This window comes from Salvelinus sp. IW2-2015, linkage group LG13 (assembly GCF_002910315.2).
Source record: "Salvelinus sp. IW2-2015 linkage group LG13, ASM291031v2, whole genome shotgun sequence".
Taxonomy (NCBI): Eukaryota; Metazoa; Chordata; class Actinopteri; order Salmoniformes; family Salmonidae; genus Salvelinus; species Salvelinus sp. IW2-2015.
The window spans coordinates 7,282,778-7,300,159 of NC_036853.1; the positions used below are offsets into that span (position 1 = coordinate 7,282,778).

Sequence of the window (17,382 nt, forward strand, 5' to 3'; positions counted from 1 at the left end):
CTGGACTTGCCTGATGGGGGCCGCCCCAGGTGGTTGAGGGTAGGTAACAACATCTCCACTCCCCGCTGATCCTCAACACTGGGCGCCCACACAGGGTGCGTTCTGATCCCCTTCCTGTACTCCCTGTTCACCCACGACTGCGTGGCCATGCACGCCTCCCAACCTCAATTCATCAAGTTTTGTAGACGACACTACAGTGGTAGCTTTTATTACCAACAACGACGAGACGGCCTACAGGGAGGAGGTGAGGGCCCTCGGAGTGTGTGTCAGGAAAATAACCTCACACTCAAGCTCAACAAAACAAAGGAGATGATCGTGGACTTCAGGAAACAGCAGAGGGAGCAGCCCCCATCCACATCAACAGGACAGTAGTGGAGAGGTAGTAAGTTTTAAGTTCCTCGGCGTAACACATCACGGACAAACTGAAATTGGTCCATCCACACTGACAGCGTGGTGAAGTAGCCAGGCAGCGCCTCTTCAACGTCAGGAGGCTGAAGAAATTCGGCTTGTCACCAAAGCACTCACAAACTTTTAACAGATACAATCGAGAGCATCCTGTCGGGCTGTATCACCGCCTGGTACGGACCTGCCTCCGCCACAACCGTAAGGCTCTCCAGAGGGTAGTGAGGTCTGGCACAACCATCACCCCGGGGAAAACTACCTGCCCTCCAGACAACCTACAACCACCCGATGTCACAGGAAGGCCATAAAGATATCAAGGACAACAACCACCCGAGCCACTGCCTGTCACCCCGCTATTATCCAGGAGGCGAGGTCAGTTACAGGTCATCAAAGTAGGGACCGAGAGACTGAAAAACAGCTTCTATCTTCAAGGCCATCAGACTGTTAAACAGCCACCACTAAACATTGAGTGCTGGCTGCCAACAATACCTGACTCAACTCCAGCCACTTTAATAATGGAAAAATCTATGTAAAAAATGTTTCACTAGCCACTATTAAACAACATGCCACTTAATATGTTTACATTACCCTACATTACTCATCTCATTACGTAATACTGTTACTCGATACCATCTACTGCATCTTGCCTAGCGTTCTACCATCACTCATTCATATAGTTTTATGTACATATTTCTTATCCCTTACACTTGTGTGTATAAGGTAGTTGTTGTGAAAATTGTTAGGTTAGATTACTCGTTGGTTTATTACTTGCATTGTTCGGAACTAGAAGCACAAGCATTTCGCTACACTCACATTAACATCTGCTAACCTGTATGTGACAAATAAAATTGGATTTGATTTATTCATATGAAGTATTTTATCTCTTGAAATGAACCAACCTTATTTCATTACTTTGAAACACTATATGCCTATTCATATTAAAAAATAATTTCCTAAATAATTAACTCAACTTCCAGATTAGAGTAAATATATAGACCAACGCAAATCCTAGGCAAATATAAAATTAACTTACAGTAATCTGTATTCACGTTGTTCTCTCAATGAGGCTTTGGTTCATGGGTATCCCTGATGTAAGTGGTAGCAGCCTGTATTTTGGTTATGGTAAGGGTGATTGAAGCAATATTCCCTTGATTACATTGTTCCTCAACCTTGAAATAACACTGACAACAGTATCACGAGGACTCAATTTCAGCGAAGGCCTGAAATAAACACAGCAGCGTGGAAAACAAAGATAATTCCAGTTCTCAGAGACCTCTGGAACTGTTGATTCTGTAAATAGTTGATGAAGTTTAGTTGTATCACTGTTAAGATGTGGGACGTTCCCCCCCCCCCTACTTAATTCACATGTCCTAAACCCCATAGGGAATTAGAGGGTATCCCTCAAAACCATCCTCAAACATATACAACACAAATGCACGCACACAGGTATGAAACGTACACACACACACAAAGTCAAGAGCATACCCTACACACGCCACCCTCGGGAGAAAACCCTGTCCTACACTTCAGCGCATTATTTAGAATTCCTGGTGCCTGAAACACTATACAGGAGGAAAAAGTTGCTCTGAGCCCTTTTGAAACCAACAGGATGTCAGACTACCACCAACGCCCCCCCCCCCATCCCTATAGACAAACCCTGACCATCTACATCCTAGACCCCACCACACACAAGAACATGCACCACACACACAACACACACAGTACGAGACCATGAACACAACAGAACACACCGAGAGACATGCACACATAAAACAACAACCCATCCAAGACTGCGCCCCCCCCCCCCTTTATAACCCAACAGCCATCCCCCTCTTGTGCTTGCCTGGGAACCCCTTACCTTATCCCATCGTCCACTGACACAGCCCATTACTGCTGCGTTTGAAGAGCCCTAGTCGCTGCTCTTCTCAAAGCCCAGATGAAAGCCTCTGCCTGGGGCTCTGAATACCAGGTCCCTGTGAACTGCAGGGGGTGACTGGATCCAGGGGTATAATCTACACCGTCAACAGCAAAGCCCGTTTGTGTTGGATGAGATGACACATACGCAGGCAGTCACAAAGACGTACGCACACACACACACACACGAGCCCAAACGTGTGGTTTGACAATGACATAAGTAGCTCTGCTGTCACATTTGTTGAAACTAAGAGGAGACACTCAGACGGCAGGGTTGGTCACAAAAGGATGTGAGTGTTGAGTTAGAGGGTTTGAGTTTGAAGGCAGATAGCGACATGGGACGGTAACGGTGAGAAAGCCAATATTAAAACGCATGAAAGACGTGAAGATACAGACGAATGAGCTGGATTTCTTCCAGGTCGACCTAAACTATAGAGAATAGAATGAGTTATTTCTATCAAGGGTAAAGTCTTTCGCAATAACACCACATAAATCGGATACACCTTTAGCTCCTCAGAACTGAAAACCTTACTTGTGACCTACTTTCCTTGCTTTACTCACATATTTGAGGGTGACTTGCACTGTTATACATGGTTATGGATGATTACAACATGAAGTTATACACGCAACTACACAGGAGGTTGGTGGCATTTTAATTGGGGAGGACGAGCTCGTGGTAACGGCTGGAGCGGAATAGGGGGAATAGTATCAAATACATCAAACACACGGTTTCCATGGTTTCCATGTGTTGGATGGCATTCCGTTTGGCCGTTCAAGTCATTGTTATGAGCCGTCCTCCCCTCAGCAGCATCCAATGCTACATAGCCATATCCTTCAGTAGAGTAAATCAGTTTAATATCACAAATATGATAAATCAAGACGGTACAAAAATATCCACTCAAATCAGCAGTGTTTAAAAAATAATAATTAAACCTTCTACCCGGGAAAAAATGACTCCAGGATCATTCTTCGAAAGACAAAACAAATGTGCTTTGGTGGCAGAACTGGTCAGAAATAGCTGTTTTTCCAGGAGAGATTCCTTCCTGAAGAGCCCCCCCCATCCTACCCCGCAGGCCCTTCATTCTTCCTGCCATTCTTCGGCCCTGCATTCCTCACTCTCTCTCCAGCCTCCCACTTGGGCACCAGGTAGTACAGTAAAACCTCTTGGTGTATGGTGTATGCTGGGCACCAGGTGTACCATAAAACTCTTGGTGTAGGGCTGGGGAACCAGGTAGTACAGTAAAAACCTCTTGGTGTACGGCTGGGGCACAAGGTAGCACAGTAAACCCTCTTGGTGTATGGCTGGGCACCAGGTAGCACAGTAAAACCTCTTGGTGTATGGCTGGGGCACAGGTAGTACAGTAAAACCTCTTGGTGTTATGGCTGGGCCCAGTTACAGTAAAACCTCTTGGTGTAGGGCTGGGGCACCAGGTAGACAGTAAAACCTCTTGGTGTATGGCTGGGGCGCCAGTACAGTAAACCTCTTGGCGTATGGCTGGGGCACCAGGTAGTACAGTAAAACCTCTTGGTGTATGCTGGGGCACCAGTTACAGTAAAACCTCTTGGTGTATGGCTGGGGCACCAGTAGCACAGTAAACTCTTGGTGTATGCTGGGGCCACCAGGGTTAGCACAAGTAAAACCTCTTGGTGTATGGCTTGGGGCACACAGAGTACAGTAAAAAACCTCTTGGTGTACGTGGGCACCAGTTACAGGTAAAACCTCTTGGTGTATGGCTGGCAGTGCAAGTAACCCTTGGTATGGCTGAGCACACGTATACAGTAAACTCTTGGTGTACTGGCTGGGCACCAGGTAGATACAAGTAAAAAACTCTCTGGTGTAGGGCTGGGGCACCAGGTAGTACAGTAAAACCTCTTGGTGTATGGCTGGGGCACCCAGTTACAGTGAAAACTCTTGGTGTATGGCTGGGACCAGTTACAGTAAAACCTCTTGGTATGGGCTGGGGCACATGTGGATTGCCTGTCATGTTACAGTAAAACCTCTTGGTGTGATGGCTGAGGCACCAGTGTTACAAGTAATAACCTCTTGGGTAGGCTGGGCACCAGTAGTACAGTAAAACCTCTTGTGTATGGCTGGGGAACCAGATACAGTTAAACCTCTTGGTGTATGCTGGGGGCACCAGTAGTCAGTAAAACCCTTGGTGTATGGCTGGCTGCACCTAGGTAGTACAGTAAAACCTCTGGTGTTATGGCTGGGGCACCAGTAGTACAGTAAACCTCTTGGTGTATGCTGGCGGCAACCAGTTACAGTAAACCCTTGTGTGATGGCTGTGGGCAGCCGTTACAGTAAACCTCTTGGGTATGGCATGGGACAGTTACAAGTAAAACCTCTTGGTGTATGGCTGAGGGTCACGCAGTACAGTAAAACCTCTTTGGTGTCTGGCTGGGGCACCAGGTAGTACAGTAAAACCTCTTGGTGTATGGCTGGGGCACCAGTTACCAGTAACCTCTTGGTGTATGGCTGGGGCACCAGTTACAGTAAAACCTCTTGTGTATGGCTCGGCACCACAGTTTAGCACGTATAAAACCCTCTTTGGTGTTGGCTAGGGGGCACCAGTTAGACAGTAAAACTCTTGGTGTACGCTGGCGGAAGGTAACATAACCTTACGGAGTGGCCAGGTTACAGGTAAAACCTCTTGTGTATGGCTGGGGGCACCAGTTACAGTGAAAACCTCTTGGTTGTATGCTGGGCACCAGTTACAGTAAAACCTCTTGGTGTATGGCTGGGGCACCAGGTAGTACAGTAAAACCTCTTGGTGTATGGCTGGGGCACCAGGTAGCACAGTAAAACCTCTTGGTGTATGGCTGGGGCACCAGTTACAGTAAAACCTATTGGTGTATGGCTGGTGCACCAGGTAGTAAAGTTAAACCTCTTGGTGGAGGGGCTGTATTTACCAAATTAGGACCTGGCAAACTTCTGGGGCCGGGGGGATGGGAAGGTAAGAACCTCTCGACCCAGGGGTGTAGTCATTGATGTGAGACATTCTGAATGTTGCAAATAGAATGAATAGAGCGGACGTGGATTTCCCATCTGACAGACATTCAGATCTGTTCTAAACAATAGATTTCTATCTGAATATTCTAACGACATCCTCCTGAAGAGACCCCTGGGGGTGCTCTATTAGGGATCAGTCTCCATCGTTTTTAAAACTCCGTCCTCTCCTCCCCTTCATCTGTTTTGATTGGAGACTTGACAGGTGAAAACCGTATGGCGGAAGCTTAATCATTAGGCTGGCTATCACCTGGTCAGTTCTATCGGATTAGAGCAGAGGAGGTGGTAAGGAGAGGATTCATTTTTAAAGGCAAATGGAAACTGAGCCCGAGTACACAAAGACACCAACCTGACAACCTTTACCCCAAATAGTGCAGGCAATGTTGACGGGCACACTTTTAGACAAGATCAAAACACCACACCCACAGTCTTCTTTTATCTGGTGGCTCCATCCATGTCATATCACTTTGTAGTCCGGGCTGTAAACACAGAGACGGCCATAGGCACAATTAAGACGAGAAGGACGTGGAATCACAAGTTTAGAAGAGGTGTGGTGGAGGGCTGGAGGCCAAGAGATAAGTCATTAGACCTTCTCTCAACACAGCTGAAAACTGACTCCACAACCACAGTGTTTTATTTACCCTGTATTTACTCCAGTTAGTTGGGTGAATGGTAATTACATGTTAATTACCTAATAATTACTCATTTCTTTGGGGTTCGTTTAAACAAGCACCATTACATACTATTTGGTACCGTGTAGTTACCAATTGTTGTACCTTTTTTAAAGCAACCAAACAAAAATATCCCTTATAAAATAAGCCATTTATTTTTTCATTAAAGGTTAAACAGTACAATAAATGCTACAATTTGAGCATCTTGGAATAAGAGGTGTTTATGGAATTACTGCTGTGATATTGCCATGAAACTATCCTGGATGGGGATAGCGGTGTGAATCTCACTGTATTATAGTCAATGTGTGTCCATCCAGACAAAAGGATTCTACAGAGGACAACATTGGAGGGTTTTTGAAAGGTGCTGTGGGTAATGATTTAGATAACGCCGTCATATAGGAGGGAGAGCTTAGCCTCCAGGGCGTAAAAAATGTTAAACAGGCAGATTGACCCAAAGATTTCAGCCCTTTTAATCTTCTCCTTTTGAAATGAAAATGTCTGTAATGGATTCAGGTCTAATGGATTCAGGTTACTGTAGGGTTAAATCTACAATATGGGATTTGTGTTTCTGCCCGTGAGGATTGACCAAAAATGTCAGCAAATATCCCGATTGCACCTTTAACCKAATACAGGTGAAATGGAGAAAGTCTGACATTTTAACCAGTTTATTTACTGTACGATATACAAGCTTTCTGCATTTAAGTCCTTTATTATTTATGTCTTGAGTTACAAAAAGGCCAAACATAAGGGAATTCTCTTAACAGAAACATGACCAAAATGAAATCAGATCCAGTCAGAATACTGTAAAATGTAAAGTATGTGTAACTAATAATATCGCATAAAAACACATCAATTGTATATTTTTTCATGACACATAAAACCAGGACATTGTGGAATGAAAGAACCGGAAATAACTAGTCCGATGAACAATCTCTCTCTCTTTTTTTTTTTTTTTAAGTGTACAGAATAAACAATATAAATCAAAACTTCTCTGTTGGAACTGAGAAATCATAGTCAATACAACGCATGCAGACATCAGATAACCGTTTTGAAACAGTCTGCAAAAGATCATACATATTTGGACAGTGTTCGACACTACCCTCCATCCATAGCCTTGAAAATGCGTCGTTGTCCGCGTGTATATCTATCAACATGTTCCCAGCTYTTCCTGTTCGATTCAGATTCATTCATATCAAAACTAATAACTTATTGCACAAGCCCAAAGAGGGATGTTTACAACGTTAGCTATGACCTAGGAGCAATATGGAGATCGCCGGTCATGTCATACGTTCAGTGCAACCGTATAAATCTTTTTTTTTTTTTATGACATTTTTTCCCCATTTTCTATCTTATCAGTGTGGCCACAGCTTTCGATTTCTACGCATAATTTTGGCCCTCGTGAGAAATGGATGGCATTTGATTAGTCTGCTGCWAAACATTCCATCTTCTAGGAACAATTTATAACAACAAGTATTTACACTAGGTAGGATAACCAGCTGAGAAATAAAAACTGATTGAAATGTGGTTTTTGGCTGCTATTGCCGGTCAGAAATCTACAGAGAAATCTAAATTGTTTCCTGATAACTTATGGAAGRCATATATACACCGTTCTCCTATGCAGTGAAACGACAGACGCCTAGTATCTTTATCTTTGCCTAACAAATCTTTGTTTTCCAACACTCAATCTACATGTAGGGTCAATATGTATACGGTATTTCTTCAATGTAGAAAACTTTGGGTTTCACAATTTTCCACACCTCAGCAAAGAATAATCAAACTGACTCTGAAAGTGCCTTAAAAAATATATAAAAAACAATATCATTAAAAAAAAATATGAAAACATGGCTGAGTGATATTGAGTTGAGCTGTGTATCATGGAGTATTATAACAACATCAGTAGCACATACAAAATGAATAGATCTACCTTGTCCCAGATCAGTTGTGCTGTCTTGACAACTCTTATGGTTGTGTTTAGCAAGACAGCACAAACAGATCTGGGATCAGGCTAGAATGGATCTGCCTTGACCTGAGAAAGACATTCGGCAGCATCGTGAACTTGCTAACTCGATATTTTCTATATWTTTTTWWACTTTATAATATTTGTCAATTAGTAATAAATGCATRACATTGATTATGCACTGCGAGTTGTGATAGTAAAACTATTCTTATAGGACAGACATCTCAATCAAAGTACATCGAGTTATAATACACCACGTACTTTAGTTATAACATGTTATAACACCACATACTGTAAGGTAGTATTTCTGCACTTTTAGATTCTCTTTGGCAAAAAATAACCAACTAAAATAGAATTCAACTACTTTGGGGTTTTGGAATGTCACAAGATTACAGAATAAGAGTCTCTATGCTTTCTAAATGTTAAAGTCGGCTACTATGCTGAACAAAAATATAAAAAGGCAACATGTAAAGTGTTGGTCCCATGTTTCATTAACTGAAATAACAGTTCCCAGACATTTTCCATATGCTTAAAAAGCMTATTTCTTTAAAATTGAGAACAAATGTCTTCACATCCCCGTTAGTGATAATCCATTCACCTGACAGGTGTGGCATAACAAGAAGCTGATTAAACAGCATGGTCATTACACAGGTGCACCTTGTGCTGGGGACAATAAGAGGCCACTCTAAAATATGCAGTTTTGTCACACAACACAACGCCACAGATGTCTAAAGTTCTGAGGGAGCGTGCAATTGGCAAGCTGAATGCAGGAATGTCCACCAGAGGTGTTGCCAGATAATTTAAATGTTAATTTATCTACCATAAACCGCCTCCAACATCGTTTTATAGAGTTAGCCAGTACATCCAACCGGCCTCACAACCGCAGACCATGTGTATGGCGTTGTGTGGGCGAGTGGTTTTCTGATGTCAACGTTGTGAACAGAGTGCTCCATGGTGGAGGTGGGGTTATGGTATGGGCAAGGCGTAAGCTACCGACAACGAACACAATTGTATTTTATCGATGGCCATTTGAATGCATAAAAAATACCGTGACGAGATCCTGAGGCCCATTGTGAGGCCCATTTTTTGTTTAAGGTATCTGTGACCAAKAGATACCATATCTGTACTGCCAGTCATATGAAATCCATAGATTAGGGCAATTGATTGATTTCCTCATTKAAATCTTTGAAATTGTTGCATGTTGCGTTMATATTTTTGTTCAGTATACTTACATGAAAATGTTAATTTAGTAAAAAACGCAAATAATAATGAATCATAATGCATTTAGGACTAGTTAACTAAGACTATACACATGGCAACAAAGCAAAATACATTTGGTATACATTTCTTTAAAAAAATAACAAAATTCGTATCAAGTCTATGGTCACACGAGGAGTCTTCATTAAGCAAACACAAACAAAGTTCTTCAAAACATCTTCCAAAGCACTGCAGAGTCACAGCTTGGAAGCTAACACTACACACGAGTGTGTTCSATAATACTACTACTCACTTCAGGACGGTCAGGTGAAAACCCTCTATTGGGAAAAACATCTCAGCTAAATGAGCTACTATTGTACATCATCAATGGGGTTTCAGGTTCAGCCTTCGGCCCGTATACAGTAGCAGTGCTGATCTAGGATCAGTTTTGCCTTTCGAGAAAAGAAAAAAAAATCATAATAATGAATAAGATCAGCAGTCCTACTCTGAAACTGAACACAACACAGGCCCGATCTAGGAAGGACCGTTTCAGAGTCCATGCAGTTCCGGCTGACACAGCAGTAGTCGGTGTGCTCGAGGTACAAGTTGACCTTAAGCACAGATCTAGGATCAGATTACCCCTACCCAATTCTAGCAGTAACCATTAGGTGGTTTTGTACCTCCTCAGTCGGGGCAGGGTTGTAGTGGTGACGTGGTGTTTTACTGCCCTCTACAGATCTGAGCAAGGCAGTGCAGGTGTGGCTCAGGAGGTTTTTGGAAAGAAAGGAAGAGGAGGAGCGGGGAAAGAGGAGACTTGGGCGGGGCTACTCGTCACAGCCCAGCAGCTCCATTCGCAAGGTGATGCGCCCGTGCCACGCCCACGGCAGGATGCGGACGAATCGGGCGTAGAACGGAGGCTCGAACAGGTTCTTCTTGTGGACATTGTTGTCGCTGTTGCCAGGGAAGATCTGGAGGTTGGAGAGTCGAATCACACGCACAGAGACAGATGGGAGTTAGTTAGCTAGCTACTGAACATCCATCGCAGAATCTATAGAATATCATGAAATATGTTGAAGTGTCTGTATCTCATGGCAACTGTTGTTTGAGGTTCTGTTATTGTGTGAAAATAAAAAAGGAGTAAATTATAACTGGGGAAAAAAATAAAAATAAAAATACCCTCTTAATTTAATAGCCAAGAAGTACTTTAATTGGTCCATTTTCCTACACAGCCACACATTGGMTAAATTCATGTTGGGCTTCACTTCTTTGGATGTCAAGATGCAAAAAAACGGACCTTGTCTGTGCTGGTGACATCGTCCTTGACAATGCTCCAGAATTGCCCATCGTCACTGTAGGACACCTTGAAGGCAGAGACAAACTGGACCGCCCCAAAGTCCTTGGCCCCCTGGGTGATGATACCTGAGATTTTCTATTGGGGACCTCCAGGCTTCTACCTGTCTACCGAAGCGAAGACACGTGTCCAGAACACAGCAGGACCCAAGGATCCACCTGTTACAGCAACCGAGAACAAGCAGCGACCCCAGGTCCACCTGTATACAGCAGGAGAACAACGCAGGACTCCAGGTCCACCTGTTACAGGAAGAGAACAGCAGGACTCCAGTGTGTTGTCCGTACCTGTTACAGCAAGTCAACTTGTCCAGAGATACAACGCCAGGACCATGAGCGACCCCCCGTGTGTAAACCCACCGCTGGTCCCAGGCATCTTATGTCACACCACTCCGTACATACCTGTGCCTGCTGTCCCCAACACCATCAATGTGTTTTTCTTTCCTTTTTTTTTAGTTTTCCCCCCCCCTCCCCCCCCCCCCCACCCCCCCCAAAAAAATGTGTGATGTGTGCCCCCCCCCAGCTGTCGTCGTCGCTCTGCCCCTCTGCTGCTCTCGTTGTTGTGTTTTTTTTGGGCGGACCTGTGTGACTTACAGCAGGCGAGAACGTGTCCCAGAAACAAAGTCCAGCGCACGCCACGCCGCTTCTACCTGTTACAGAAGGAGAAACAGCAGGACCCCAGGCTCCACCTGTTACACAAAGCCCGACAAACGTCACTTTCCTGTTCAGAAACAAGACACGAACCCCCAGCTCACACTACTGTTACAGCAAGCGAGAACGTCGTACAGAACAAGCCACAGGCACCCCGCGTCCATCCTGCTACAGAGGAAGCCGAGAAACGTAGTCAGAACAAGCAGGACTCCCCGACCGCCCACTCTGCGTGGTTGTGACAAGAAGCGAGAACAAGCAGCACTCCAGCGCCGTTCTACCTGGACAGAAGTGTGGTGTAAGAACGTAGTCCAGAACAAGCATCGACTCCAGTATTCTACCTTGGTTAGCAGTAAGCCCGAGAACAAGCAGGTGTGACCTCTCAGGTGCTGTGTCCACCTCTGTTACGAGAGAACGTGCAGAACAAGCAGCGACCCCAGGTATCCACCTGATTACAGAAGCGAGGAACGTGTCAGACAAGAACCAGCCAGCAGCGAACGTGTCGGAACAAAGGATCGTCTACCTGTTACAGAAGGAGAACGTGTCATGATATCAAAGCAGTGACCCCAGCATCCACCTGTTTAACAGAAGGAGAACGTGTCAGAACAAGCAGGACTCGCCAGGTTCTACCTGTTACAGAAGGAGAAACAACGAGGACTCCAGGTCCCACCTGTTACAATGAGGGCGAGAACGTAGTTAGAACAAAGCAGACTCCAGGTCTACCTGTTACAAGAAGGTAGAAAGGTCCGGTCCTGTTCGAGACAGACGTGTCTAAAGGGCTCAGTCACTGTCTGCGAGTGAGTGTGTTAGAAACAAGCAGGACTCCAGCTCACCTGTTAATAAGGAGAAGTTTTGACAACGTATGTTAGTGACTAAAACAAGCAGGGACTCCAGGGCCACCTGTTACAGCAAGGAGAAACGCTCAATGTGAGGACTACACCAGGTCATCCAGGTCCTGTTTACGAAGGAAGTGTTAGAACAAGCAAGGACCCTCCAGGTTTACCTGTATAGACATGAGAGAGAACAAGCCAGGACTCCAGGTCCTACGCTGTGTACAGAAAGAGAACAAGCAGGGACTCCAGGTCTATCCCTGTTACAGAAGAGAGATATCGCCTAAGCCAGGACTACCAGCGTTCCACCTGTCTACAGACAAGCTTTGAGAACAAAGCCAGGACTCCAGTGTGTACTACCCTGTTACAGATAACAACAGGGTTTCGTTTCTAGTGGCCACCGCCATGCCCGACCTGTGTGTGTGTGTTGAACATACACATATCGTGTCCCCGTACAGCAGCCAGCGCGCTTACTTGTGTCTGTACCCACTACCATTCCCCACTACCATCTCCAGTACATTGTTCCCCCGGATCGAAAAAATAAAGGCCTGTGGCTAACTAGATAAATCAATCTAGTTTAAAAATTGTCAGTAATTTGTGGGATAAACAGCTTGAGAGGAATTCTTGCGAGGGCTAAACCTAGCATAAATTAAATTCAAAAAATGTCAATAATTTGCTTCGGTAAAGTAAACGCGAAAAGTTCTCGTGAGCATTCTTGCCTCACCAACACAACATCACCTCATATAGCCCCCTCCCCCCCAAAAAAATAGAAACAGATGTTCTTATTGTGTCTTCACACACCAGATTAGGCTGAAGTGAAATGTGTTGTTTAACAGCCGCACACACACACGTAGTCTAGTACGACCTCTCTGGAGTAAATAGGTTAAGTGGGCGCTCAACGACAGATGTTTCACATTGTCTGGCTCGCGGTTATTCGACCCAGCAAACTTTGCATTACTGGCCCAATGCTATAACTCTAGGATATCTGCTGCGCACTAAGTGACCCACCAGACCACACTTCCAACAACCCGTGTCCCTTGACACCCTCTGAGCAGGTATTATCCTGCAGCCACTCAGAACGGTCTTTCGAGTACCACTGTGTGCTCCGCCGCTCCAGGCTTGGCGTTTTGGTTCTTTGCTCTGCTTGTACCAGCCGGAGCGTAGAGTGTGGTTTGCACCAAAAGTGTCCTACCACCCGGGTGTGACACTTACCCCTCGGATGCACCCAGTCTTCGGTAACGCTGGTAGCTATCACTGGTGGGGCTGTAGGAGAGGGGCCGAGACACTGGCGGTTCGAGCAGCCAGGGCGACTCTATGCCAGGGGCTCGGAGCAACCTGCCGTTGTTTGAATACACTGTGAAGTGAGACCACAAGCCGCGGGAGGGAAAGAGAAGAGAGAGAAGAAGTTGATAGACAAGAGACGGACAGGAAAGGCCCAAGCCAGCCAGCCGGTGAACAGCACACTGAAAGCACATGGGATGACGACAGCCAGTTAACGACAGAGTTGTGGTGAGGTGGACCGGAGTAGTGAAAACACATAGAGACACATATAGACATAAGGAATACAGAGTTCGCCCAAACTTATCTCCGTTTGGCGTCTCTTGTGATCAGAATGCAATTGTCTGGGAGCTTTTTGGCGGTCATTTAAAATGCTACATTTTCAAACCAAGTTGGACCGAACTTTGTACAGCCCATGTTATGACTTTGATGAAGGGTTTCTGAACTCGTCCTGGGTTTTGTCCTAGAAATACACAGCTGATTTCAAATAATCAAAGCTTGAGGACGATTGGTTATTTTGATTCTGCTGTGTAGTGCTAGGGGGAGAAAAGGAAATGTGGCAACCCTTGGAATCCCCCAGGACAGAGTTTGGAGAGACAGAGACAGAGAGAGACAGAGACAGAGGAGAGAGAGCAGATGGCACACATGAGCATGTCGAGACGTAGGAGATCCGAATTGAGACGCAGACGAGAAGTCGGCACATCCCACAGCATATGCAGCACACATGTGAGGCATGATGGCTAATGACTGACACAGTGAGTCGTACATCCACAGCAGTCATTCACGTCACCATGGTAGATTAGATGGGACTGAGACCACAGGTGAGTCGCATACCATCCACAGCAGAGGTATTCCAGTACCATGTAGTTAGATGCCGACTGGAACACAGCTGAGTCGACGCTACATCCCACGCACAGCAGTATGCACAGTACCAACTGTAGGTAGATGTGGACTGAGGACACAGTGCGCAGTCTTTACATGCCACAAAGCAGTTCAGACCACTGTAGCGATTAGATGGGACTGACGACACAGTGCAGTCGTACATCCACAGCAGTATCCCAAGTACCATGTAGGTTAGTTGGACTGATGACACACGTGAGTCGTACATCCACCAGCTAGTACTGACAGTACCATTGTAGGTTAGATGGACTTGAGGAACAGCAGTGAGTCGTACAATCCACCGCTAGTATCAGACCATGTAGGTTAGTGTGACTGAGACCACAGTAGTCGCTACATCCACAGGCAGTTATCTCAGTACCATGCCTAGGTTACGTATGGCGCTGAGACACATGTGAGTCTTACATCCACACAGCTGAGTTGATTGCCAGTACCATGTAGGTTAGATTGGACTGAGACACCAGTGTAGGTCGCTACATCCACCAGCAGTATCACGTACCATGTAGGAATTAGATGGAACGGACCAGGAGAGTGCCAGACATCACAGCAGTAATCAGTACCATCGTAGATTAGGATGGACCTGAGATCACTGAGTCGTACATTTCCACAGCAGTATATCAGTTACCATGTAGATTAGATGGCACTGAAGAACAGTGAGTCGTCTTAACCACAACGCAGTATCAGTCATGCTAGAGTTGATGCAGACAGAGACACAGTTGAGTCGTTACATCACACAGGCCAGTACTCGCGACTACCATGTTAGTTAGATGCGATATGAGAACATCAGTGAGTCGCTACATCCACAGCGAAGTATCTACAGTACATGTAGATAAGATGACTGGCACAGTGGTATCATAACACAGACGACCTGGGTGAGTACATGATGAACAGAGTCCACAGTTCTACAGCAGTCATCAGTACCTGAGATTATTGGACTGAGACACCAAGTCTGAGTTCGTACTCCACCACAGTTTTCAGGTTACCATCGTAGATTAGATGGACTTCGAGACACAGTGAAGCTCATACCATCCAACAGCAGTATTCACGATAACCATGAGTTCTAGAGCTTAGATGACTGAGAGCAACAGTGAGATGCAATACATCCAGGCTGCTCACAGTCAAGTATCAGTACCATGCATCGAGTTAGCATGGACTGAGAACACAGTGCAGTGGTACATCACACAGCCAGTATCAGTACCATGTAGCATTAGCATGGACTGCCGAGATGACGGTCGGTTCCGTACACTCCACAGCAAGTAATCAAGGTTACCTTATGGTCTCAGGTCAGATGGACTGAGACAGTGAGTCGTACAATCCACAGCAGCGATCAGTACATTGACTCGATTAAGATGGACGGTAGATCTCTGCAGTGAGCATACACATCCAGGTCTTACAGCGGAGTATCAGGACCAGTAGGTTAGTTGGGACTGAGACACAGGGTCATACCCATCGCACGTCATACACGCAGTATCTTCGAGTACCCATGGACCTAGATTCAGGATGGGATCGTGAGACAGGCCAGTGAGTATCGTACACGCTTCACTTTTAGTCAGTGTGTGTGTGTTTAAGTTGTAGTGTTTAGGCTAGCGTGCATGTTGGGTCGCTGTGGTGGTGAGTGTATACGACGTGGGGTGGTACACGTGGAAAATCATAACACCAAATAACAAGTCTGCCACTTTGACGGAGTCAAAGATGGAATTCTAGGCCACTTTTAAAAAAACAGACAATTTCTTTCCCAGTAAATTAAACCAAGCCAGATAACCATGGCATCAGGATACAACCAAGCCAGATAACCCAGGCATCAGGCATACAACCAAGCCAGATAACCCATGGCATCAGGATACATACCAAGCCAGATCACCCCATGGCATCAGGATACAACCAAGCCAGATAACCCACGGCATCAGGATACAACCAAGCCAGATAACCCACGGCATCAGGATAAATGCAGCAGAGGACATAAAGGCGGTCGAAAATATCTCGCTAGTTCTACTAGCGTGGATACAAGGTTGTGATGATCAATATGACTTGGTTACAATCCCCCCCCCCAAAAACAGATTTATTTACACGATAGACGTCGTTGCCAATGTTTCCACCGCAAAAATGTCCATATGTTGTTGATTAATCCCTTTTTCAGATGATTTTAGTTTTTCCAACCAGACAGGACTGATGCAAAGTGGGCAGCATGAGTATCTTTACAGGTACCGCGTCAGACTGGATCAGACTTATTTCCCACAGTATCATTTCAGTCAGACGTCAACCAAAAACCTGCTGGTAAAACACAAAACTCTCTGTACCATAGAACCATCCGACACYCTGAAACCAAAACCCCATTCAGTTTGAGTTTGTTAACATTGTTATCGGTATGTCCGCATGCGTCAGAGTGTATTTGTGCGCGCGCGTCTGTGTGTAAGTAAGCATGCACGTCTGTGTTTACCATTGAGCTCACAGCCCACCAGTTCCAAGCGCAGGGTGCAGGCCTTGCGACAGACCACGGGGATGATGCGGAAGTACTGGCCGATGATTGGAGGGTCAAACAGGTTGGTCTTGGTGCTGTCGTTGTCCACGTTCCCCACGAACACCTGGAGGGATAGAAGAAATGAAGAATATTACATTTGGTCTCAAGTGACTTAGTCATGCATGCATACATTTTTCATACGGGTGGACCCAGCGCGACCGTAAAAGGCAGAGCTCACCAACCCAAACAAATCTATGCCTTTCATTCATATCCAGGGAAATGGCACCACATTCCCTGAATAGACTGTACAACCTATTCCCCTCAAACTCAACCCTGCATGTCGAAGCCAGTTCCACTACGTATTTTCACTGTTCCCCTCTAATCAGGGACTGACTTAGACCTGGGACACCAGGTGGATGAAATTAATAATCAGGTAGAACAGAAACCCAGCAGACTCCAGAACTCGTAGGGTCAGAGTTCAAGACCCCTGCCCTACACCCTAAATAGAACTCTCAAAACATATGTAGAAGATGGTGCAAATGCAGAAATCTGTCATAGTGTGTGTGTGTCTGTGTGTACACATCAGAGGATGTGTGTGTGTTTTCACCCACAGTGTCCTTTGTCTGTCTGTCCAGGCGGTACATAGTGTAGGTCCTCCCGTCCAGACTGGACGCCACTTTAAAGGCCTTGATGAACTCTGCTGACCCCATGCGGCTGGCGCCCTGCGTCACGATGCCCGTGAAACGCATCTTCCTCTGCATGTTAATCTGCAC

General features: G+C 45.5%; 1 protein-coding gene across 1 annotated transcript in view; it reads right to left on the reverse strand.

Annotated features, from left to right (window-relative positions):
- Positions 1-6,646: 6,646 nt before the first annotated feature.
- The window catches only part of LOC111971812 (EGF-like repeat and discoidin I-like domain-containing protein 3), a 57,672-nt gene continuing 46,936 nt past the window's right edge, over positions 6,647-17,382 (reverse strand). Inside the window, exons 6-10 of the mRNA XM_070446354.1 lie at positions 17,221-17,376; positions 16,589-16,733; positions 13,295-13,311; positions 10,446-10,580; positions 6,647-10,119 (exon numbers count right to left, since the gene is read on the reverse strand). Coding sequence (XP_070302455.1) covers positions 9,976-10,119; positions 10,446-10,580; positions 13,295-13,311; positions 16,589-16,733; positions 17,221-17,376 — 597 coding nt within the window. The 3' untranslated portion in view covers positions 6,647-9,975. The remainder of the gene's footprint in view (positions 10,120-10,445; positions 10,581-13,294; positions 13,312-16,588; positions 16,734-17,220; positions 17,377-17,382) is intronic.